The 26,411-nt window shown below is 40.6% G+C and overlaps 3 protein-coding genes across 12 annotated transcripts in view; 1 reads left to right on the top strand and 2 right to left on the bottom strand.

Moving 5' to 3' along the window:
- Window positions 1-221: 221 nt before the first annotated feature.
- On the bottom strand, window positions 222-5,707 carry LOC135487786 (uncharacterized). 5 transcript variants are annotated; one of them, XM_064771866.1, is made up of 9 exons: window positions 5,531-5,707; window positions 4,883-5,102; window positions 4,439-4,609; window positions 4,127-4,175; window positions 3,103-3,185; window positions 2,239-2,392; window positions 1,776-1,916; window positions 1,452-1,487; window positions 222-912 (listed from the first exon to the last, which is right to left on the bottom strand). In XM_064771866.1, exons 1-9 carry the CDS (start codon window positions 5,566-5,568, stop codon window positions 884-886), a joined length of 921 nt encoding a protein of 306 aa, XP_064627936.1. In that variant the 5' UTR covers window positions 5,569-5,707; the 3' UTR covers window positions 222-883. The 5 variants fall into 5 exon arrangements, with proteins under 5 accessions (XP_064627936.1, XP_064627934.1, XP_064627935.1 ...); XM_064771864.1 differs by having other exon boundaries at window positions 2,209-2,392; window positions 5,531-5,703; XM_064771865.1 differs by having other exon boundaries at window positions 1,785-1,916; window positions 2,209-2,392; window positions 5,531-5,702.
- A 792-nt stretch (window positions 5,708-6,499) lies between these two features.
- Window positions 6,500-16,070, top strand: LOC135487463 (heterogeneous nuclear ribonucleoprotein A3 homolog 1-like). Of its 3 annotated transcripts, XM_064771143.1 has the most exons (10): window positions 6,501-6,648; window positions 7,278-7,503; window positions 7,745-7,900; window positions 8,222-8,270; window positions 9,707-9,804; window positions 10,594-10,678; window positions 11,071-11,190; window positions 11,440-11,532; window positions 12,936-12,983; window positions 14,494-16,070. In XM_064771143.1, the coding sequence occupies exons 1-9, from the start codon at window positions 6,602-6,604 to the stop codon at window positions 12,944-12,946; spliced, it is 885 nt and encodes a 294-aa protein (XP_064627213.1). In that variant the 5' UTR covers window positions 6,501-6,601; the 3' UTR covers window positions 12,947-12,983; window positions 14,494-16,070. The 3 variants fall into 3 exon arrangements, with proteins under 3 accessions (XP_064627214.1, XP_064627213.1, XP_064627212.1); XM_064771144.1 differs by lacking the exon at window positions 12,936-12,983 and having other exon boundaries at window positions 6,500-6,648; window positions 11,086-11,190; XM_064771142.1 differs by lacking the exon at window positions 12,936-12,983.
- Window positions 16,071-18,450: 2,380 nt separating this feature from the next.
- Window positions 18,451-26,411, bottom strand: part of LOC135488781 (dual specificity protein phosphatase 16-like) — a 26,339-nt gene continuing 18,378 nt past the window's right edge. For all 4 annotated transcript variants that reach the window (XM_064773611.1, XM_064773609.1, XM_064773608.1 and 1 more), the window contains one exon: window positions 18,451-25,975. In XM_064773611.1, coding sequence (XP_064629681.1) covers window positions 24,892-25,975 — 1,084 coding nt within the window. In that variant the 3' untranslated portion in view covers window positions 18,451-24,891. The remainder of the gene's footprint in view (window positions 25,976-26,411) is intronic.

The raw sequence follows: 26,411 nt of genomic DNA, 5'->3' as shown, positions 1-26,411 counted from the left end.
TGTTATGCCCTCTCAAGACTCCGGGCCTGAGCTTGTGTAACGTATTTGGTGTCCCTCATACCTCTTTTTTTCGAACAATACAATAGACAATAGCGAGTCTATGACGTTTTCTTGCTTGCTCTCCTCCCACATAATCCTTGGGAGTTCCCCTCATTTGAACAGATCCAGGAGTGTGAAATTATTCAACACTTTAATGAAATAACTCAGTACAACGAAAGATGTATTCACATAATTAAAATCAAGATTTATTTCATGGTTTCCAAAGGTGTATCAAATACCTACTATGATCAGTACAACACTAAAGTGTAATATTTCTGTTTATTACATCACATTTTCAACCAAAAAAGACATGAAAATCTACATGATGAATGTTAAACTGCCCATCCTGCATACCCAAGATCTTTTAACAGCCGCATGTAGACATGACAATTTCAATTCCTTATAAAATAAAATATCATATATGTACAAAATGCAAGAAGTGTCTGGTAAGAAATCCTTTGATGATAAAAATGATCGATGAAGATGAAAATTTTGTAAGTATGATTATTTTCTAACCTTGAACATATCAGAAAATATCATGTTCACATATCCAGATCTTTTGTTCGTAACTTTTAACAAGATGTTTAAGTTCCCCTGCTATGTATTCGGATCCTTATTGCATCTCTTGAAAACAGAAAGTTTAGTCCATCTGGTTCTCACTTTGTCTGCTACAGCTGATATTCTGCGATATGTATGCAGGAAGAATCTCGGTCCACTGCTCTGTCGTCCTCCCATGAATAGTAACTTTATAGAGCAGCTCTTTCCACTACTAGTTCACAATGTCAAAAGTCACAACAATGTCAATTTCCGGGGAAATCTTTTTACAGCTCATTGCTCAATCCAGTCAATATGGCTGGTATCGTCCACCGCCACCTGTAACGAAACAAATCACATGTAAATAATGATGGATAACATGAGCAGGCAAACTTGCATATGACAAGATTTCATTTGGAACTTCTGCAATATCAAACTTGCCCGAGACATGGTACTTCGAAACTAGAGATGAAAGAGATGAAACTAGAAAGAAAGGCTTATGGGTGAAAATGGTCAGGGTTCACAAGAACTGCGCAATCTGTCTCGTCTTATGCAAACCTGCCTGCGCTCTTCTAACCCAGCTCGCACTGAAACCTAGACGAACAAATTCACATCAATGCTATGTTTTTGTACTGAAGGACAGCATATACCGGTAAAAATATCCTGATCCACAATGCCGGATAACTATGGAGTTAGAAAGGTATTTTAGGGGCAAGTTTTTGACATCAAGTTCATCAGAAAAAATACTGAAAGCCAAGCAAAGATAATGACAGGAATTCCCCACAACATTTCATTGGACACATTGGGTCAAAAAGACATTTCTCCAGATTTGAAACCCTGGGTGAAAAAATACTCCGCCCAGTGTGTCAAGAGCATACCTGACCATCTCGGACGTGGTCCTCCACCACTGTTGTCTGTAAAAGACGTATTGGATCAAAGTTAGTCACCATCCCAGTGTTGGAAGAAAACTAGTACTTGCATACCTACTCTGTTTCTATCACAATCGCAAGTATTTTGTGCCATTTGTCAAATTCTAGCTACCAGATATCTCAAATAATTTCACTGCCCACTTTTGTTCAATGATATAGAGGTGTGCATTTTCCTGACACGCCAACTAAGAGTAGTGTACTCGAGTCATAACGGGATTGAACATCATATAAGGGTCAACACTAAGAGACTTGTAAGCAAGATATGTATCGTACCATACTCACCACCGTATCGGCCATATCCACCTCCATTACTGTAGCCGCCTCCATAACCATAGCCGTCATCGTATCCACCGCCATAGCCGCCGTAGCCTCCACCGTAACCACCGTAACCATCATCATAGCCATTTCCGTAGCCTGAAAGGAAAAGCATTAATTTTTGAAGGATACTTTTAGCTGTTTTTATTCGAGAAGGCGAGGAGCTTCTGCGGTGGCTCCCTAGGAATACCGCTTCATGACCAGTGATGTCTTATTGCGTCTGATAGGGTATGGTACAAGGGCTATGCAGACAGTTAAGACAAGTCAACCTGGTTAAAAGGTCCAGTTGATTGAAAACACCTAACCCTCAACCCATCCTTGCTGGCCTTCTAAACATGATCCTTGGCATCGCAACTGGACGACCAGCCACGCAGGATATCATGAAACTTACTGTCCCAACCACCACCATAGTTCCGGTTACCTCCACGTCCATAGCCACCGCCGCCACCTCTCATTCCTCGACCACGTCCACCTCGAGGGCCACCCCGTCCGCCTCCGTAACCACCTCCAAAGCCGCCTCCCATTGGGCCGCCAAAACGCCTGTTACGTTTAGGTCTGGCGATACAACATGTTGCCTAAAATTGTAAGAAGACTGTCAGCTCTGTTCTAGATTCACAAACTACAGATCAGAAGAAATGTGTTGTACTGATTGATATCTCCATTCAGTGTTGTTTTCCATTAAATTTCAAATATTCCAGGAATATTAATTTGGCAACATACCACAGGTTCATCCCAGATTCACAACAGCAGAACTTCACCATGGCCAGAAGTAATTTTTTACAGCCAATGAGTCCATAATTCAGTTGACACCAGTCTTATTTCTCAAGTTCAAGTACTTGGAGCATTCCACAACCCACATGTAAACAATAGAATCACTTACTCCCATGTCCTTCTCAGGAAAAGTGGTGTAACAATCTGATAAGTTTACTATTACCCATTTGGGACCATGAAAGAAATGTGATTTCATTTTTACATGTGGGGGGATTCAGTCAACAAGGTAGGTTACTTACAGTAACTCAGCTATGAAGCTGTACTTCATTCAGGTTTTATCCCCATTATCCAAACTGATTCTTTAAAATTCAATTTCACTGCAGTTATAAATCCAAGTGCAACTCCACAGGGATTCATTTTCAATGCTTTGGCATAAAATAATCATGTCCCGAAATATTCACCCTTATTAGGTTTTTTTAGAAGATAAATCAGTAACAGAATTACATGGATAATGGCAATATAATGTACGAACAAGAAGATAATATGTAATAACAGTAGGATCAGTTCACTCAACTTTACTCCCGTTCCAATCGAATTCCTTTACAGTAGCAGCTTTGACAACATCATCATCGTCATCGAATTTGACAAACGCAGAGCCTATATTCATATGACCAACACAAGAGGAACTAATCAGGATGGTTCTTTCACAGACTGTATCCACTCTCAAAGCAACCAAAGGCCCACCAGAATTTGTCTTAGTGCAGTGAACAAAATAGTGTACAAAACTTCATAAAACATTCATAGAAATGAAAACAAGATTAGCAAACACTTAAGCAATGGCACTGCTAACAGTAGACTCGCACCACCACTGGTCCCGGTATCACTCCAATCAATAGCATTACTCGCAAACACTAAAATCATGGACCACTGCTCTGAAGTATCACACAACTGGCAAAACTTTACCAATCCATTATCTATGTCACACTAATTCTTAAAAGAGATTTAATCCATTATGCAGCATATCAAGCTTACTCCTATACCTAGTAAATTTCTAGGAACCGAACCAAATGACAGTCCAATGTCTCCTCCCTACAGCTAAGAATTTGTAAGTCGCTGTCTCCTGTATGATTTGACAGACCTTTATAAAAGTTCATGGAGCAAGATACTGAACACATGGACTATGAAGTAATGTACACCACTAAGATCACTACATCAAGTTTGGCAGAAGAAGTTAGTTCAGTCAATCAAAAAAGTCACTGTACCAACTCTGCATTACATCAGCTACCCCTTTCACAGGAAAGCTGAGCAGCAGGTTGTGGGGAAAACCCATGGCAATACAATTTTCGCATGGACCTTGGTTGCTTGCTTGACCAATGGCAGTTGGTAGTGTTTATTCAAAGAGAAACCTGTCATAACTAGAAATGTGAACAACATTATTCAACATTCATTCAACAGCGCAATGCAAGTTCAGTAAAACAGACAAAAAGTAATTGAGCCAGTCTCGAGGTGCTGCACAGTTCTCAACCACGACTAATAGCTCAGAAAAATAATTGTTGTGCCCAAAGCAGTACCCGGATGACTGCAATAGGTGGCCTTACCTGTCTTCTCCTTGGTTTCTTTGTTGAGGATGAATTCGACAGACTTCGGCTGAAAGGAGAAACACAAACAATGCATATCTAGCACAATGCTTGTACCAGTTTTTCAACCAAATCAGAATAATTGAAATTTTTTTTCATTCATAAGAAAGGTGATGTCATTTTAATTTGCAAAAAATATCGTTCATCATCTAAATTTATAACTGCATATTAGAAGATAAAATAACAAGCACTACATCAAAAGTTACACCAGTTGTGTGTTATACTGCGATCTAAAATATTGCATGTGATTTTTGCCTCTGGAAAAGTACTTACCCGCTTTCCCTGATGCAATGGCATTTTTTCAAAGAATTCCATAATGGCGTTTTCGTCAATCTCCTTGGCGACCGACTGACTGAACTTCATGTAGATTTTCACATCTCCACCCGACTGGGCATCCTTCATCTCTTGAAGCAGCTCCTTTGGAATTGACCTTCGCACATCAATCTGAAACAACACAAACAGTCAAAACTTAGTCGTTTATCAAGTTTTAAAAATTAGTAGATGGTGCTCAGAAACTGAGAAAGATTGTCTTACTTTTTCAAGCCATTTCGGGCTTTTTTGCTTGAATCAGAGTATACTACAGTGCCATACAACATCTCTTTTCACTGCTTTTGATCAAAAATTTTCCACTTCGGTGTCGAAAAAAAGTCATACCAGAGGCCACAGCTTGACAGTCAAGCCGGTCCTCTTGCACGGCAATGACCCAAACTGACTTACATCTTCTCCATTGAGACTGTGCTTCTTTCCACTCTCCTTCTGGAAATCGAGACATTTATGGATGCCGTCAAGATGACAGAATGTAACAAATCCAAATCCTCTGGACTTCTTTGCCTCGTCAAGGACAACTGCAGATTCATGTACTTCACCAAATTGGCTGAAGTATTCTGTGAGGTCAGTTTCTTTTGTTGCAGCAGGTAATCCACCAATGAAAACTTTCCTGAAAATGTAAAGATTTTGAGTGATCAGTGAAACACTGACAAGTGACAAAGAAACTATCTTTACTGCTTCTTTTTCCGACACGAGGTGGTAGTCTACCGCCTACCGGCGTATCTCATCTGGCAAAAAGGTGTTCTTATTTGATTTGTCGGGGCTCGGATTCGTCTTCCTCTAAAAGGCCTATATATCATAAGTATTATTACCAGGCCTAGCAAAGAAATCGCACCTCATGACCTCCGAAATTTCACAACGGACCCCAATCTGCCTGGGACAGTAGCGGTGTTTGGCTGCACGCTCTGGCCTGGGGAATGTAATGACTAATGGGGGTTGCACTGCAGTGCAAGGTCGAAGGTGGGGGCACCGGTAAACATAAACTAAAGTACGAAACCACAACATAGAAATTGAAAAAATGCGGAATAAATGACTTACCTCAAACTTTCGATTTTGTTGTGTTCTTCGAGCGACATTTTAGCTCGTTATTGTGATGTAATTTGCAGAAAGACGTAAAAACGGTCTGGATTAGATCGACCAGCGATTGAAGGGACAATAGACTGGTTCTATGGGCTTGCTGTGGTCGGCGTCAAAATTTACATGGAGGTTTGTACTACCTTGGCAGAGCAGGCCCAAACACCAGTTTAAAATGGTTTGAAATACCCGGATGCAATTAAGCATAGAGGTTCGCAAAGGGTACCATTTCAATTAACACTTTCGGTCCTTTGTTCAAGATTCCCTTGTTCAAGATTCCCTTTGTGCTTTGTCCCACTTCTGCCCACTGTCGTTGGGACAACAAAGGGCATTTGTGTAATTTTTCGACACCTTAGACAAACACCAGAGACGCCGCAATCAGACACGCAATGCACAGGCACATGAAGATAAAAACTCCAGCCTATCGCTCTGTGTATTTACGCTCCCTCTTCATCAGCCACGTGGAACGAAAGGCGAACAACCTGGATTCTAATGTGGATAAACCACACTATTCAGGATTATAGTGGCGTGAAAACCACAGGCTACGGCATCAGTTCAACCTTCAATAACCTTAGCAAACACACGCTGACAGGGCATCGCATCATCTGAACCGAACATCAACCCGTATCGATCATCAACCATCAACATCAACGAAGTTTCATAACAATTGAAATATTTTATTACACTAAAACATATACAAATATCATGGAGGTATTATTAATAATACCTCCATGCAAATATGCAATATGAATTATACAACATGATGTAGATGATGATGAAGCAGGTGTTGAAATACATAGCACACTTTCACGCTGTGGCGTACACCCTGTGTATATATTACTGGCTTCCCTTTGCGGCCCCCAATCTAATTAGCATTACGGAGGAGCCAGATTTACTGGTAGTTGTTCTCTCAGAGCACTCGCAATGCTTCATTGTACATTGCCACACCGCACTAGTCTGTAGCCTCTTTTACACACTTTGCCGGTGCAAGGCCGGTTTTCAAAATTTTCTATTTAGAAACATACAAAAATCACCATGAGTCGTTTAAATAGTAGCGAGGAAGAAAGAATCAATAACTTAAAGTAGGTCTCTAGAACATTTTAAGATAAAATACATTTAAAATGCGTCATTGTGAGGCTTAGAAACAGTGATTATATCGCGAGTGTTTATACACGTGGGTATGCGGTTTTTGCCGTCATCTTTTGTGCGACGCCATTTTTCGCTCATGTTATTGGCAGTTTCATCAGTTTGCCGCTCTGTCAACTGCTTTGAGATGTTCATGCGTGCGTGCTCTGGCTTGAGAAGAATATAAATGCCTATAACGTTAGGTAGGGCATTCGTGAAACGTTCCCAAAAGCGAATAAGCGCAAGGGATGACTGTTTCGTACGCGTGGTAATAATCAACTGTGCGCATGCGCATTCGGGGTAGACGTGTTTCTGCACAGTGACAGTGCACTTGACAATGCTTGAGTTGACTGTCGGGTTGAATGAAGTTTCCCAATCAGGGGAAATAACATAGTTCTTCAAGGCCTTGCCCAGTTGGCATCTATGGATGCATATTACTGTCAGGAGCCATCAATAAATCAATGGAATGGAATGTTTCCATCATAATAACTGCATTGGATTGTGTTATAGTGTGGATCATTAGTAGTCATATTTCAGGGTCCATTTCAGTTAGTTATGAGCTTATGCTTCACTTTTGGTGTTTCAGGAAACTCCACATCGGAAAACTGAAGGCTCATGAACCCCTCAATGAAGAGCTATTGAAAGAATACTTCTCACAATTTGGTGAAGTTGTCAACTTAAACATCCCAAAGGAATCAAAACCAGAAAATGAACCCGCACCTTTGAAGGGTTATGGTTTCGTTGAGTTTGCATCCCTTGAAGCGGCGAAGAAATGTGTCCGCACCAAAAGTCACACATTTGCGGACAAGGAGGTAAATTGGACTTGGAGCTGTACATAAATTGACCTCAATCTGATTAGTCAGTGTGATCTTGTAGAGAGTGGAGAAAAGTATGGCTATCAGCTAAATTGTGTGACCTGCAGGGTGTCCTGTTGTAAAGACGAAAATCGAAAGACGCATCACTCAGGTCCTGAATAACTTGACTGTTCAGTGTTGGTCAATGTTTCATCTGTATTAAAAAAATGAATGTAATGATGTGGTTGTTCTTATTCAGCTTCATGTCCACCGGTCCATTCCAAAGGACCTTCTTCTCATCCTGAACGATGCCAAAAGGGAAGGAGAAGTCAAAGTTTTCCTTCGAAACAAAGAGAACTTTACAGAGGAGCAGCTGAGAGACTTCTTTGCGAATCACCCAAAGCTTCCAATGACGGTATGTATGCCATGCTCGAGTATGGATTAGCTGGGCTGAAAATGGGCCCCCTGACACATTCAGAACTTGTAAGACACTGTGAATGGTTATCTGAAAGAACTCTCGGTTGTTGTCGTGGACAGTCAACATTTTATGAGCAATCTAATGCAGCAATTGTCCTTGGGCAACCATACCATAGTCAAGAGCTTGTGAATACTGGTCTTTAAACAGATCTATAGTCACTTGACATTTGTCAATGTGCATGGCTTTGTAATCCTCTACATATGGCCTTATTTTTGATTGACCTGTTCGGCTCTAGAAAGATTCAAATTTCTTTTTCAGCCCAAGAGTGTAACAGTACCGAAAGATCCCAATCAGGACAAACCCAAAGGTATGTATCGTATTGGACTGATGAGTTGAACCAAGGTGGTAAGACTTGGGACTCTGTAAAAACTTACCAAGTTAAAAAATAGTATGACCAGTTTTAAATTAACTGGCATGGTCAACACAAAGTGTTTCCGATAGTTCTCTTCTACAAGTAAATATTCACATAAGAAGACAGTTCTCCTATAGTCTACAAGTGCTGGGCAGTCGTACATAATATTTCTTCCTGCAATAGAGCAACTTTTCCACATGTATTACATCGTCACTGGACAACTTCTGTTTCAAGACTCGATATATACAGACAGACTGGTTGTTATCCTTGTGTAAAATGTATAGCACTCCATCAGTGACTTGCTTGTGTGGCCATATCTACAACATACTTCAGTATGAAACTGTGGAAGTCACAATATTCATCCTTTGATATGCTTGCTCTTGCCTGAAAGGCTGTTGCTTTAAAACAATCTTTCATGTCGAATTAATCTGTTCAAATATCAACATTCCAACTTTCAGACAATCCAACCATAGTCCACTGTTGTTCAGAAATGTTATAGAATTCTTGTACAATGTGCTTGAGAATACAAACAGTCTTCACCTCATATCCTCACTGCCCTTCATTTGGAAGATAGCCTAAGAAATATTCCATCCAGCCTTGGCGGCCAGCATGGCTGCTAAATATGAAAGCCTCCTTAGCATCCTACTCCTCTCCTGGCTGGATGACATATGAACCAAGCTTTAGAGCCAAATCTGGTTCGTTCCTCCTGCCACTATGTGTTGACCTGCCCATAATGCAGTATTTGCTACTCGTTGTATTTCCTTCATGGCCTTAGTTCTTATTTCAGGAGAATTTCCCTCTGGGCAATGCGATTTATGTTGGTGAGGTTTTGAGTTAAAAACGAAGTGGGCAGAGCCTTCGGGCCTTAAAATACACCACAGTTCACAAAAAAGAGAGAGAAAAGATTTGGCCACATCTGTTGTAAATAAATTGACCAAATAGGGAGTTCGACTGTGTTATGTACAATCTAATTGAAATCTTCACATACGAGGAGGCTTCATTCGGACCGCTGGGGTCATCGGATCAGCCAGTGAGGCAGTTTCAGCCTCTGTAACCTGGTCACTTTGAGTATAGATGGATGAACAAAATCAAATGACTGTTTTCAGCACGGCAGAATATTTTGTAACATTCCCCTGAATTTTCAGATAGATGTCCATTACGGACGATTGGGTACAGTTCTTCACAAAACAGTGCTTAAAATTTCAACTATTTTTATAAGTTTAAAGTATGTCTTGGTGCCTAGCTACTGAGATGTCTTTGGAAGCATTGTTGCTGCCTTGTCCATGATGCCACTGTCTGACAATGGTGGACCAATGGTTGACACTTGTCCCTCTTGCTCACAATCAACAATGATACCAATAGTACTTTTTTGGGTCCTCACAACTTTATAGGCTACGCTATTTTGGAATTTCCTGATGAAGATGATTGTATCTGCCTTGTTACTGTCGTCAAGCTCAAGATCGAGAAAGAAGGTGGCCAGCAGAAAGAGGTTGGAATTGATGTCTTATATTTCTTTATAAACATGATGAAAAAATTTTATTTTACTAACCAACCTGAAGTATTTTTGTGCTTGCAATGTCTTGCTGATTGTGTTTAATGCGAGGCAAGATATTTTGGAGACTTGCAATGTTTCCCTGTGGCCTGTAATCAGAAAACAATGACCTGACGTTTTTGCACGTTAATCAGTTTGTGTGATCTCGTGCCAGTTTATACATACTTCAGGTCGGTGAACAGCGTTTGTTTGCTGTGCTTTTTCCAGTGGTTCATCTCATCTCAAAGACGCCCGAATCAAATAGTAATTCTTCTTCTACATTCATCCTACCTGTACTATATCTTTGTCATTTGGCAGAGATGAAGTGGCTTGTCCTTTTTCAGGTCTTGCTGTGTTCTGAGCAGTTTAACCTCTGCATTCAGTGTCTGCAGGCCTGAAATATTGTCATATATCTTGATGTGGAGGACAATCTTGTATTGCCATTCTGCACCGTTTGAAAATTAAACTTTTTACCAAGATGACTCAAAATCAGTCATTAGGTGTGCTGTTTTGTGAGAGACAAGTTGATTTGTAACATTAGATTGAACCAAAAGATTGAGAAATAGTGACAGTAGTTTGCTGCCAATGTTGGGGGGCTAATCATGGAAAAATATATCTTCCTCCTGGTGAATATGTGAAACATGGCAACAATTTTGGGTCGGGTGGATGAAAAATGGGGTTTGATTTAGGAATAATATGTTCATGAATAAGATCAGTTCCTTATGTTTGATTGCTTTCAATCCATAGCTGTATCCTAGCTTCTACGTGAAGAACAACAATCGACGGTTTCGTGGCTATGGCGGCTACGGTTACGGACGTGGATGGAACCAAGGTAACGTTCGTTTCAAGTTCTTTGAATCCTCAATTCCCAAGTAGTTAATGCTTACTCTTAAAACATGTTGATTCCACTGTAACTGAGTTATTATTACACATAACAATTGAGGTGAAGTGGGATTGTGAAAAGCGATGTAATAAGAAGTTATTCCTTATGATGATCACTTTTCTGCCTGATGTCTCGTGAAGGCAAATTGATCTAATGAGCCTGAAGGAATAAACTAACTGTTCTGTTCAAGGTTGTTTTCCTATTCTTAAATGTGATGACATGGCATTGTGTTTAATATTGAGTTGCTGGTGGATGCATTTGGCATCTAGGTCCAAAATCATCCTCAAATGGGTAAAAATGGCAACTTAACCCCGATGAATGAGGTAATTAATTTGTTCCAGGCTATGGTTATGAAGGTTACGGTGGCGACTACTACAGTGACTTCGACGATTACTATCATGGTGGTTATGGAGGCTATGGCAATTATGGAGGTTATGGAGGCTATGACCAAAACTATGGATGTGAGTATTCAAAGATGCCTTGAAAATACTTGTTGGTCTGTTGATGAAAACGGGGGATTGTTCAACTACAGGGTTGGTCAGTGGAAGTGAAAAAAGATATCCTGGCCTTGACAGCATAAGATTGTGTTGTCACACAAAAAAACAACCGTCGACAAACTGACTCCTGTCGGTTACTTAAAGATGGCCTAAAGTAAATGTCCTCTGATCTCACTCTGTAACATCCTTGTCATACTTGGGTATTTGTTTCAGCCGGATATGGAGGCGGTGGATATGGTGGTCGTCGTTATGGTGGCGGCGGTGGTCGTCCATACAGTGGTGGCGGACGAGGACGTCGAGGGGGAGGTAGGTACCGCTGTGTGATATGCTCCAGTGTAGTTTCTAGAGTAGTACAGTAAAACCACCACAGGTCCCTGTTGAAACCTTGCTGTGTGATCATTGACCAAAAATGAAACAAAGGATCTGCTTTCTGGCATGTAAAACATTTTCCTGAGACTGATCTAAATTTAGAAATGCATGCCGGTCTGTTTATTGGTAATCTAGTATATCCCTATTTGTGGTGCGGCCAACTGCTCCAGTTCGTCTAAAAAATCATGAGGAAGGTTTATGTCCTGTTGTTGGATGTAACTTCTATTCACTCCCCAAAATGTGCTAGTTGCAGAGAGTAGCAAACAAATTCAGAATGTTTTTGTACAGTAGCTATTTTTGAACAATTTTTCAACATAAAGCTTGCTCCTGTGGCTGACAATTTCGTGTAGAAAGCCTTTCCTTCCTGCAATTCAAACCTAGCAACATCTTGTATTACTCGCCCAGTCGTATATGTACTGGCTTATCATAAATCCAACTTGGCCTTATTGCGTGATTGAAATAGGTCACCATTTTCTTTGTAATGCTGTAAAATGTTGTCAAAAAGGGAACACTGAAATTTCGCTCAAACATGTTTGGGGTCTTTTAGGAGCATTGGTGTGGGTATTGTTCGTACGTCTTGAGTTTTTGGGACTGAGGTGTTGTAAATATGAGTGTGATTTACCCTGTGTGCTCTGGATTTCAACTAAACAATTTCTATAATTAGAATATAACTTGGTCATGGTTGTTTGCTTTTTATTTTAATCACCAGATTCAATTATCACTTTTCCACCTTCATCTTTACACCCTTGGATTGTTCCCCTAGCCTTGGGTTTAATTGTTGGTGCCTCTTCCACTTGAGTCATTTTTATGGGGCAACAGCTGTTTTAAGAACTCGCTACCTCTGCTATTGACATTGACATTGGAGGAGGCTGGGAATCTAGTTTAAAAATAACATAAATTTTACCAAACCTTGTCAAATGTTTTGTTTGGCCAGAATGTGTTTTTCAGTGATCTTTTTTGAAAAATGACACCAGTGCCTCATGAAAAGTCCTAGTTATTTCAGGGTGGTCCAAGGAAAAGCTCTTTTCAGCTCAGCCCTGGAGTTCTCTCTTTATACTTGTATGATATGTTATTAATTCGGTCAGACCATAGATTTATCACCCCTCTCCATTCGAATGTAGCCAATACCAAGTAAGTTCTGGGGGGGAAATGCGCTGTTTGCTCCCATAAATATCTAATGGGAAGGATGAAGATATGGTAGACGTGTGATCAGCGGCACTCCGCATTTTCTGAGGTTGTTGTTGTGCTGAAATGAGAGGGGGTGATAATAATAGTGGAATTCAAGCAAGCCAGCCACTGTTGACGTCCCCATTCTGATTAGCTATTTCTTGCATTTGTAGATTTCGCATGATGACATGATCATGATGATGGCTGGCCTGGAATATCTGGTAAATGTTTTCACAATGCCTTCCGTTTAGGTCTGCTTGCAAGGTTTCTGTGGTGTCCCCATGATGACCCCTCTCATCCAAGGAGTATTTGAACAGCGGCATATGTTATGTTCTCACCCTGTAGACCAACTCGTTGTTTTGGTAACCATAAAATCGTACCCTCACAGTTTGATTTTAGCTGCTATGAAATTGTTCTATCCTTTCTACTGTTTAGGTCGTAAAGTGTTTACGCACATTCCAACTGACGATGCATATGATGAGCTGCCAAACCCAGTCGTATGTTCTCAATCCTGTTACCCTGCCGTTACTCTAATGTCAATGTTTTCAGCAGAAACCTTGCAGACTTTTACGAGTTCGCTTTTTATGCTTGTTTCATAACATGCCCTTTGGCATTTTACAGAATTTTGAGGATAATTTTAAAATCCTCTGCTTATGCATAAATTTGAATAAGTTATATCTCTTTCCCTCATAAATATCTATATGTCGATACTTCACGATAAGATCTTTGCTAAAATGAATCCTGTCTAACAAAATTCATCACCATATTGTATTGATGTTTCTTTCACTAGCATGCACTAACATATCTCAACAAATATTCTGGCTATTGTTGTGTCGGTATGCTGTACTTCTCCATACTAAGTCTCAAACTTGGATCAGATCCCACAGTCCGTCCATTGATAGAGCTCTCTTCCAAGGCCAGCTTTCCACACTGGTCATACATACACATGGTGGCCCAACAGATATTTATCAACATCTTGTCAAGAGCTCTCTGCTCAACTGCGAATATAGGACCAGTATGGTGGCCAACCTAAAGAATCAAAACTATTTGTTGCTATATTGGATCCTTGCTTCGGAAAAAGCAGAAAATTGTCAACTATTCTTTGCTCTTCTCCCTTTCTATAGCATGTGTTGACTCCACCCCTTGTCTGTGCTAACCACTTTCTGACTCTATTTGGTATTTGAAGCTGTTGTGTTGACATAAAATCTTGTTTTCACAACTGCTGTATACCTCGCCCATTATCTCAAGAGCCAGCAGTTGATGATCACAACAACAAACGCATGTTGCTTTCTCAATTGCTGGTGCATGTCTTGCCAGATTTTGATGCCTTTCGTAGAATTTCAGTAAGTCTAGCGCTAGCTTACCTGACTCTTTTTCACTGTTTGCTCTTACTTTGGCTAAAGTAACACTGGGCTAAAGTAACACTTGGGTACAGTGGCAATGTTAGTAGCTGGTCTTTGGAGTGAACTTGCTCGACTCGACTTCTATACAAGTTGTACGTCTTCATTGTTCACAGATTGACCTCTTCGTGGAATTTCATGCTACTGTACCTGTGATTATTAGTCCTTTTGTTTGCTTCTACAGGGGGCCAGTTATAAATGTCATCCACATTCTAGGAGGGACATTTTATGAGTGGCTTCCTGTTGTAAATGTGTGTATTGTGGTGGTGGTGAATGCCTGTTCCCCTCCCTGCCTTTCCATCATGTATCACTTTCTCTCTTTCCTTTCCAGGTGGAAGTTACCGGCCATACTGAAAACAACCAAACATACGACTAGACAGCATGTAATCTCTATGGAAATGACAGTTGAACAGCCAATACGTCTGCTTATCATTTGAAACTACTTGTAATAATTGGATCTTTATCGACATTGAACTTTAACTGAACCGTTTGTCCTGGTGGTCTTATATATGTTGTGAAGATTATATAATTAGAATTTAGCCAATTTATTCAACAATTCTGGATTGTATACCATTGCAGTTACTTAACTTACGATCGAAGAAGACACTTGTCTCATCAGCAACCAGGACTTTTTAACGAAGAATATTTAAACTTTGAAGCACCAGAGCTTCATCCATTGAATTAGTCCTAATTAGCCATCTTTAATCATAACATCTTGAACATTTCGTCGAGTTTTGGCTTGGCGATTAGTGTTGTCACCCTTTCGCTGCGTGTGACCAAATTCTAGTGTCTTGGCATTGTACTTGTGGCATGTTTGTTGCCATGGAGATGGACTGACACTGTAGCTATGTGTTCATGTGATGTCGCGCACAGAGATGCAGTAGTTACTATTGTCGTTGGCAGCTTTTCGTGACACTAGTCTGAAAGCCTGGCACAGCGAATGGGTTTAGGTGCTGTTCTCATCAAGGTGACCACCACCAAGTGGTGTGTCAATTGAGAATCAGCGGATGAGACGTGGAGTGTAAGATTGTGAAGCATCGTGAGATATAAAGTCGCACGTCGTGCTTTATTGCTTTGGGGGCCAAAATGTTCCACCTGTACTGTAAATAAATGGTATCTACACGCGAGTGTACATACTGTACTTATGTAAATCTCTGAGAGAATTACTCGAATCAGGATCAATGAAAAAGTTAATTGTGGGTTCATTCTGACCTCTAAATCATGTTCATACAAGGTCTATCTTGTGAAACTGCCTGCGGTCACAGGTCTCCTTTTAGTAAGAGAGGTGACACTTTATTTTTTGTACGAGGTACATACAATGCATTCAATATGTTTTGAAAAGGTAATGTTAGCTTTGTGCCATAGTTGTACATCCTTACGGCCGAACAGACTCCGTTAGTGTTTCAAGTTGAATGCATTTTAGACAGTTGAACTCCGGTGGCATGTGTTCTCGGGAGAGTCGCTTTCTTTTTCGAAATTTTTTGTGGAGACTGTTCGGTCTGTTCCCATTGGGCACACAGTTTTCCTGAGTGCAATATCTCAATTAGGTTCAGCATTGTTAGGTTCATTTCATACCAGTAGCAGTCCATTGCTGTCAAGTGGCCCTGCCAATTAGGCCCAGCTTTCTGAACTGATGAAAAAAAAGGTTATTTTTTGGCAGTAAATAGTTAACTGTTGTCCAAATTGATCAGTGATGGTCTTTATGTTCCCTTGTATTCTGTTCAGAATGTGGTGCAGTTTTTGGTTGGATCTTTAGGCCAAACCTAACTTGGGTACTGGACTGTCCAGTCTAACATTTTGCTGATAATTAACCAATATTCTTGGTCTACAAGAATATGTGTTCCTTCGAAATCTGTGTAAAATTTCATTTTGACATCCGTGATCCAGAATAAATTTTTATGAAATGAATTCGCTTTTATAGTTACTGCTTCTGCATGACAAGGACTCTAGGCAACAGGACATGGCCAGCCCAGCACGTCTGGAGTGTGACATCCTCTAGCACTTGACAGGTGGTGCAGGCATAAATTGCTGTGTGATGGAATACAATTTACTGATGCAATTGCACGGTTGGATTTGAGCTACAATCTGAGCACCCAAACCTTGCAAGAAATCGCGAGGGGGCATTTCTCTTCACAACTAGAGGCAGTCTAAGAAGCCCGTCTTGATTACTTGGCTGGTGGTGTGATTATCAGTTCCCCATGAAGTAGGATATTCACAACCAGTGTTATGGTCCCTTGTCTTTCACAACAAACAGCTGGTGTAGCAGGAGGAAGAGTCCCAGTCTTTCCAAATACTCGTGTTCACAACCCAATTTGTCCCCTGCCTCTCACAAGCTGTGGTAGAAGACACTTGAGTCGTATTTCCTGGCTCTCACAACATGTGGTTGATGACGATAAGTTATAATCACTGGTCTCTCACAACCTGTGACCAGTGAAGCAGGAGGTACAATCCCTGGTCTCTCACAGCCTTTGACTCGGGTAGGAGGTGAGAGTGTGAGATGGCACCAGGTTGTGAAAGACTGCATGAACCCAAGTCTCTCACAACCTGTTGCTGGTGAACTCTGGTCTTTCACAACCGCTGGCATAGTCCCTTGTCTTTCACAGCCATTGGCTGGTGTAGCAGGAGGAATAGCCCCTGCCTTTCACAGCCTGCGGACTGATGTAGTAAGAAAGATAGGTCCCTGTCTTTCGCAAGTTTCGGCTGGTGTAGATGACGGAATATAGTCCATGTCTTTCACATGTTGTGACTGGTGTAGCCGAAGGAATAGTCCCCGATCTTTAACACCCTGTGTCTGGTGAAGCAGGAGTTAAAAACCGATAGTCTTGTCCCCTGTTTCACAACGAGTGGCCAGTGCCACTGGAGGAATGGTCCGAAAGTCTTTCACAACTTGGTCCCCTGTCTCACACGCTGGTGAAGCAGGAGGTATATTGTCCCATACGCACGCATCCCAGACAGCAAGAATCAGTGTGCCAATAGTGTCTTTCACAGCCTAAGGACTGGTGTTGTAAGAGGAATAGATCCCTGGTAAATCTATCTTTCATAACTTAAGTCCCTGTCTCTCACAACCTGTAGCTGATGACCAAAGATGTACATCTCTAGTACTTTGTCTCTCACGACCAGAGGCATGTGAAGAAGCCTCTGTCTCTATGATCTTTGATAGTGAAGCAGGAGGTTTAACACCCGTCTCTCACAGCTTGTGACTTGAATTGTGAAGTAGGCGGTATTAACCCCAGTCTTTCACAACCGGTGGTATAGTCCCTTGACTTTCACAACAAGCGGCTGGTGAAACAGGAGGAATAGTCCCAGTTTTTCCAAATTGTGGCTTGTGTAGCAGAAGCAATAGCCCCCTGTCGTTGTTCACAACTTGTTGCCCTGTCTCACACAACCTGCAGCTAATGCAGCAGGAGGAAAGGTTGTCAGTATTTCACAGCTTGCCGTTGGTGTCGTATGAGGAATACTCCCCTGTCATTTGTCAACCACGTGTTTTGTCCCCTGTCTCTCTCAGTCTGTGAATGAAGATGCTCGAGTTATAATCCCTGGTCTCTCACAACCTCTAGCTAGTGTGGCAGGAGGTGGAGGGTCCGCTTTCTTTCACACCTCGAAGGTTGTGATGCTGGTGGAATAAACGCTGGTCTCTCACAACCGGTGGTATGGTCTCTTGTCTCTTCACAACGAGCAGCTGGTGTAGCAGGAGGAATAGTCCATGTATTTCACAACTTGGTTCTGTCTTTCACAGCCTGCAGACTGGTATAGCAAGTAGAATTGTTCCTGGTCTTTTGCAAATTTTGGCTGGTGAAGCTGACGAAATGTCTTTCACAATTAGTGACTGATATAACAGGAGGAATTAATTGTCCCAGGTTTTTCACAGATTGGTCTGCTGAAGCTGAAGGAAAAGTCCTTTGTCTCTTACAACCTGTATGTTGAAGCAGGGAGTCTTGTCCCGGTCTCTGGACAACCTGTGGCTAGTGAAGCAGGAAGTATCTCCCATACTGGTGAAGCAGGTATTATTGTCCCAGACATCAGGCATCAGTGGGCCAATGGTGGCAAATGAGAGACCCGGAGTGAGAGGCAGTGGCAGCCCCTGGTGGCCCCCTGATGGGAGGACCATGCCTACAGTTGGCCTGCTGGTATGTACCACTGCTGGCCCAATCTGTGCCCCTTTTCAGCCTCCAGTGGCCCAAACATTCTTGCTGTCTGGGCAGAAACAAGCCTATTCTCGTTCATTCTGAAGTGGCAACTTGAACTCGATGTATACCCTACCTTCAAGGATAAAGTCAAGAAACTGATATAGTTTGGTCCTCCTCTTTATTCACCAAACAACACAAAACTTGCTACATAAGGAACGTGCATACTAAATCATAGCCCATAAATTAAATATGGAATAAATAATTAGAAGAAAATGAAGAAAAGATGATGACTTGAAATATAGAATCGGTCAAATGTCCAAAGGTGCAGTTTGCATTAGTTGAGGCTTCCCTGGTTCTTCACCCCCGATAGAAGGGAAAACACCCTTTACAGAAGCAGCAAAGGTCCTGACATAAAAGATGCAATAAAGGAGTCTTTGATGTAATATATTTTTGAAGGTCAAGCTTCTTTATCTCCATGGTTCGGTAGATAACCCAGTGTAGAAGAAATTCCCAATACAATGATTGGAAAAAGCTTTGAGAACACAATTAGATAAACTGGTCAGTTTAATTAAATCATTTTATGAATTACTTTCCTCACATTCAAAAGAAGAAGCTTTCAACCAATGCAAATGATAATGTGATTCTTACTAGATTTAATGCTCAATTACAAAAAGCATAACTACTGCCAAAATGAAACATCGAAAACAGATAAATGAAGGCCTTAAAGTTGTCTTGAACCACTAGGTGGCTTATATACATGTTGTCAATGGGTTCATACACAAAATAATATGCTTACATAAAAACATAGTCGACTACAATAACTAATACGTGATGAAAATGCACAAAATCAATTACTGATGGCACAAGTGCTTATTTTTTAACTTTGCCTGTGATATTTAGAACCTCTGGACTATTTCAGATGAAGTGAATGAACCTATTTCGATCTCCATGTAGTACTCATCTTGATTTTTAGGAACAAAAGTACAGAATATGAGATGACTTTCACTCACTTGTGATGATCTGCTGGGCATGACTTGACCAGCTCCCTCTGAGATTTGATGGTCTAACAAGCAAGGCTATTTATTCCCTAAACAGAACATAAGCATCTATTTTAACCTAAAAGAATCCTGCATGACTATTTACACTCTTTTAATGATTTTGAAGATCTGTCTGAATCTTAAGATAAAGTTCACTCTGAATATACTATTTTCTTTAGGTTTCGGATTGGTCCCTGATTCAAACGGAGCTGCCAAATTTATAACTTTGCCCCCTTAGATTTGTTTCTTAGATATCAACAAGATTTCAGCGCTTGCAACTCTTGAATTCAGCACAAGACACAAGACATGAACGAATACTGCGAGTGCTAGTAGCATTCATTTCAGTAATCCTTGGCTAATCTCTGGCTAATCCCTGAGCCAGTGTCCTCAGAGGCGAACTTAAACAGGTATATCATTGGGTCAAGAGAAATGATATTTTATACTAGTTGCCCATTACAGTATGGCAAGTTGACTTACTGGCCAATACTAATGAATTCTCTCATTTACATATCTATTTACTTGTTATGTGTCATATTTACATATCAATACAGTGATTATTAACTTGTATGAGTTCACATGTAGGTGGAGCTTACCATTTCTTTGTCAATTGATGAATTGGGCTACCACTAAAACATAACATGAACTTTAAACTGTCAGCACATGAGATAATATAAACCTTTACAAACATAAGAATTTTGAAGAGAAAACTGATTAAATGAAATCTGAACGAGGATAACATTTGAACAAATTTGATTTTCAGACACCTGGCTAGCCTGTCGTGGACATGTTCTTTCATTCTGCCGCTCCACTGCAGTGCTCATTCCATAGCTTGCCACGCCCATTTGCCCTCCTTACTTTTCATTGACCACAAATGAAGGATTGTCAACTATTAAACAGAAACAGAACCAGAACAAGAACAGCTGGTATACACCAGAACACAACTGAAACAGTTTGATATACCAAAAGAGGGCTGAAAGTAATTACATTCTAACTTTTCCCAACAAACTGCAATGATCAACCTGAATAAGGCACACACACAATTCTATTAACGGGCGTGGAAAACCTGAGGTGAATATTACAATACACATATTCTTATATTGAGAATGAAATGGCATATTATTATGACAAGAGGATTCACTGCTGAACACATATCACACATGAAATTATTGCTTGGTATCCCTTGCACCCCTAAACAGTAAAAGTGTTCAGATCCAGAACTATGAAATACATGGCAATTACCAATATGGACCGTCTCATTTCAACAGCTGAGGGGGGCAGGGTTGTAATGCGTCACGTGACTGAATTGGTTGCGATTGCAGCATATGATGATTGTGCAATTGCTTAATTTACCTAATATTTAGAATTATATCAATTTACATAACAAATTACTTAAAGTGAAATACCATAATCATTATGTACAAACATGTCTGCCTTGAGCCTCTTGGACAAAGATGCATGCATTTGATTATTAATGATAAGAACTATTATAATGGCAAATATTCCTTAAGTCTGTTCATAGGATACAATACGCAGAACACTGTCAACAAAGAGATACTGGTGATTGTAACAAGATGAAGATATCTCTAGATCTAGATTCCCACACTGGCACCGTTAGCAACTTGCACAAGCTCTGAACAATATATTCCTTTGTGGTCTTCATCGAATCTCACCAATCACACATGTGCATATTCTGTGGTGAGCAAATGCACCACGACAACTTTGGTCTTAACAAATTAATAGAATTCTATAATAATTCAATATCTCAACAATGCGATAACAATAGCAGTCAATTATGCACGCAATTACACCTTCGTTTTTGATTAATGATATTGTCAGAGCCACTAGATTCATTTCAAACTCAACCTCCTATACAATACAGTGTGTGCCAATGGACATGAAATTCTATTCAAGATACCATATGAAATGCATACTGAGAGTTAAATCCAGTAGCAACATATTTTCTTACGCCTTATGGAATAACTTTTGCTATGCTTCACATCCAAGAGACTCAAGACAGTACTTCTCAAGTATTGCTTCAAAGCCAAAACACTTCTGAAAACATAATGGCGGCTTTGCTAATTACAAGGCAAAACCATTGTACGTGAATTTCCAACTGGAGTATTGAAATACAAAACACTAACACGGATGAAAATACCTAACAAGTACACTTCATGGTGCCGTATTTGGACACAGAAGAGACTGGTACGCTGTTCACGAACTCGACATCAAACCTGAACAAAACAAACATTTCTTTTTCTGTTGTAGAACAAATCTCTGAAATGCTTTGAGACTGTTAATCTAAAACACCCTGATTGCAATGTCGTATTAGCCTCGTTTTGACTACAGAGGTTTCAGTTCCATAAAGTAGGCAAGTAGTTTTACAATTTTGAAAAGCACCTGACAGTAGTTACGAGTCCTCTCACATTTGACAAATTTGCAAGAAATGAGACCACATTGCAGGGTATATTAGGATCATTGTGTCCATGGCAATTCTTTTTAATTGTTTTTGAAATTCAAACATGTCTCTGTCTAATTCAAACAACACCAAAATTAACAATGTATGCAAATGCTATCCAACCCTTGATCACATAGTTAGAAATCACACAAAGAAGTGGACTATAACCCCACAAAGAAGTGGACTATAACCCCACAAAGAAGTGGACTATAACCCCACAAAGAAGTGGACTATAACCCCACAAAGAAGTGGACTATAACCCCACAAAGAAGTGGACTATAACCCCACAAAGAAGTGGACTATAACCCCACAAAGAAGTGGACTATAACCCCACAAAGAAGTGGACTATAACCCCACAAAGAAGTGGACTATAACCCCTAAAACAAGACGGAACATCCATGAAACACCGACGGATCTACTTACAAAGTCACAGTCATAAGCTAAACAGCATCACAATCACGCAAATCTCTCAGGTATTTAAAACCTGCGGTCGAGTCTAACCTTCAACACAAAATCTCCAAAGGACAAACTCTATGATTACACTAACAAGGCTTGTCAATATCCCCTCAGAGTAAAGTTTTCGACCCCTTGAGTCACAAACCCCTAATGAAACAAACTCTAGTGGGAAATCTGACCAGGACGACATCAGGAAAACTGAGGAGGATAAAGTGCTAATGAACAGACACCTTCTCAAAATCTGTTCGCCTTTTTATACAAAATTTCGGCACAAAAAATGTGAACACTTTATTGATGTTGAAGTCAATGCCATTGTATGTTCCCTTTCATAAACACCTCGTAGGATTGACGCTCATGTTTAATCTTGAAAACTCTAATTTGATACGTGCAATACAATTTTCACATCAACAAGTCCAAGAAACACCAAGTGTCAAATTAGTACATATTGAACATACCATTATCTAAATAACAACAAATCAAATCCATGGATGATACAAAAGGGTTAAAACTGTACGTAAAACTGTACTTTAAGGGGATCGAATAAAATTTGGGTTCACAACAATTTCAAATTCAGAATCACTAGATTAACTGCTACCATGTGCTTATTTGCAAGCAGGCGAATACTCACAACCAGCTTCAGTGGAGTGATCTGAACTTGTCCAAAGTACAGATAACCTTTATTGTGAACTGTCATATGATCATTGCTGATAGTGATAGCAATTATAGTACAACAGTGCATCAGATAATCTAGATGTTGCGAAACTGATCTTGGCAAAGAGAGTACCTAATGAAATGTATAATATCATACGATCAATTAGCAAAAGATAGGAGCAGAATTCTGTGTTTGATTTAAAGGAAATACTAAAGATTGCCTCTGCATTGCTGAGTAGATGGTTTATAGTGATTTTAGACTAGGACACTAATACAGTGTAAAATGCCCTTTATCCTATCAAATACTACATACATACACAAACCCTATTGATACCCATGTTGATTCCATCCATGGCCCCTCTGGTTTTATTCATTCAACTAAAGGTGAAAACAAATTGCGTTACAATCTAGAGATACATGTTTGCAAAGCAGCTGCATTGCTGCCGTAGTCTGGAATGGCCGAGGTTATATACCTCATCCTCTCTAGTCCGAAGACTAAACCGATTCTCGAACAAAAACATATTCCATGCCATGGCCATGGCTATGAGGGTGATTTTTAAGTTTGTGTTAAACCTAGTTATTTACATCATCATAGAACCGGTATCTCCTCTACATATTTATAAGCTAACTCGTGATACATCCGATTCTGGTGCTCGAGATATATATCTTGTGTTGTTCGAGACTAACTAGAAACACAACAGGTCAACTAAACTTTGGTTGAGTCTTAACAACATTCTCTTATTAGACTTTAAACACCAAATGTAACAAGTATAACATACCAAAAGATAGTGCCTGCACACCTAGATACACCAGGCAACGGTCTGTATTGGGTAACAATGCCACTGGACAGTCGAACACTTAAGGGTTGGGTAACTGCCCTCACCAACATATTTCACTCCTGAGAAATGGGAGTGGAAATTTTCATGTAAAGTCGTTACAAATTAAAGAAAGATATTTACAAGTCTGAATTGAGGTAGTGAAGTTAAAGTGGAATTGGAATAAGAGTCGCATTTGATGAGCCCATTCAGAGTCCATTAAACATCTTCTCTAAAGGCCTAAACAAATCAGATGGAGATAGGTTTAACAGTGGCAGACAATACTCAACATCTCAACCACTGAAACAATCCACAAAACCTACAAAACTTGAACAGTTCAACAGGACCCATACTTGGTGTGTTCAGGCCTTCCGTTAATAAACGGAGGTACTGTTCAATTACTTCTACAAATCAAATCTACTGGTAGTGAAGGATTATCCCCTGCCCTGACAATCAATTAACTGCTGCTGTCAAAAAAGTGACCCAAGTTGAGTCCATTTCAAGAATAAGGGAACACTACTATAGTATTAGGTCTGACCCTTCTTAATAATACAAGTGAAATGAAGAGTTGTAGTACTGGTATATAGGAGACATAATAGGTTTATAGAAGACACACAATGCCCCGAGAACAGTTTGGATAATCCCTGCACCCACTCATCAATGGAGCTCAAAACTATGTTGATCTATTCTAAACGTAATTATAAACAGCCAATGTACATAAATCATTGATAAGGTATGACACTGGTTTCAATAAATCGTGAGACACCTCACCATCTCATGGCATGCCCAATATCAGACGAGTTACCTGGTAAACCATGCGTGCAGTAACAACACAGCACTGTCTGACCTGAGATAGAGACTGAGCTACATGTGCATTTGCCAAACTTCTACAAAATGACAACAATCCTTCTTCAAATCTCTTCAAATAAACCCACTGTTACTCTAGGGCTGATTTAGAATGATTATTTTCAGCTTTTTTGGGTTGATCAGTGTTTCAAAATGGCAAAACTTGAACTAAATTTCAAAACTGACACATTCTTCAAAGTTATAACTTCACAAAACCTGTTTACTTCAATCTTAGTGACACTTTTGATAATCGTTTGAAAAGGAAGTCACCAGCAGCTAACAAGTAGAAGCTGGCTGTCAGGCAGAGAGTAAGGCAAATGTGGTGTAGCTTAGTGTAAGATGTTATGACACAGGAATTAGTTCCAGGCTCCCATGCAAGGAGTTGTGGCTGCCTCCTGATGAAATACTGCTGCTGGACTGATGTGGATCCGTCGATGTTGTCCCTACACAACGAAGTTTCTCCAGTCCTCCAATAGAACCTGTGAACAGATCCATGGAACGCTCACCACTTGACTGTTTTAGATTATTCTCGATCACAGTACAATCGCAACTGTTTCGAGGTGAATCATCGTCTGATGATGTTAATATATCATCAAGACTGCGTGACTTTCTGCGCTGCTCACAAGATTTCACACTCTGGCAGTTATATGTTTCTGCCTTTTTTGAAGTGCCCAGTGGTACAAGGCCCATTTTCTCGGGCCCGAGCAGTCTCTCTCTGCTAGGGTGGGGACAGGGCAGCGACTCATGTAATGTTTTCACCACTGGCACACTATCATCCTGAGACGCTTCTGGACTATCCACAACTGTTTGGTCATTACCAAAATCAAACTTTGGATATGACGAAAAGGAAATACTATTAGGCCTCTTCAGGGGGCGTTTTGCCCGAGCTTCCGGTGAGCGCATCACCACTTCGTTTTTCTCCGAATGACACGAAGAGGTAATTTGTGGATCCTTCTCCTCAAAATGTAAAACATCTGGAACACTGCTTAGACTAAGTGGACGTTTCACAGCCGCTGAACGTTTCTGCCCTGATGATGTTGACCCATCCTCTTTCACAAAACATGGAGTGAAGTTCAGTTTGTCTAGCGAGGTAGTTGGGTAGGGCAGATCTGCAGTCGCCCCTTCCGGAGTAGAGGGGTTGAAGTTCAATTTCGACAAGGCAGTGGTCGGTGACGACACTGTCGCCTTGTCTTCAAATGAACGGACGGGAAATCTTGGATTCGAGAAACCAGTTGGTCTACTCGTTGATGCTGCAGGCCTCCTTTGTAAGCTAGTTGCACCTTCAACACAATGCCTTTTCTGGCCTCCCTGTGAAGAATCGTGAGGATTGTCACTTGCTTCCCGTTTTAATTGCTTTTCATACTCAAGTAACTGCCCAAGAAAGTTGAAGTTTGGTGAAATTGTTGGTCGCTTGTCTTTAACATATCTGCAAGAGAGAAACACACAGGTTAATATTTCAGATGATACAGTTGAATCAATGATGACACTGCCATCTTTCAGGGAAAAAGAACCAACACACTGCCTTTCATCGCTGTTTACACGAGCCGCACTTACACCACCTGAAAATGGACCACCAATCTTGGTTCGGGAACCAATGCCGCACCATCGAAAATCCACCAAGCGCTTACACCAGCGCTGCAGCTAGTTATAAAATCCGGCTACAGATGGCGCGCCAACAATAAGCCGAACGCGGAAAGCCTTGGCAGAAAGCGCCATTTCGAAAGCGCCGCCTGGAGCCGAACCATCTAACTAGCTAATTGCCGATCCATTTGCGCTTACACCACGACAAAGCCGAACTTTTAACAAGCCGGGCGAATTTGGACCATCAAGCTTGGTGGGACAAATTCGCTCGGCAATTTGTA

Source organism: Lineus longissimus, chromosome 5 (assembly GCF_910592395.1).
Source record: "Lineus longissimus chromosome 5, tnLinLong1.2, whole genome shotgun sequence".
Classification (NCBI taxonomy): domain Eukaryota; kingdom Metazoa; phylum Nemertea; class Pilidiophora; order Heteronemertea; family Lineidae; genus Lineus; species Lineus longissimus.
The sequence above is the reverse complement of the archived record's forward strand: the minus strand, read 5'-3'. Positions and strand labels throughout refer to the sequence as shown.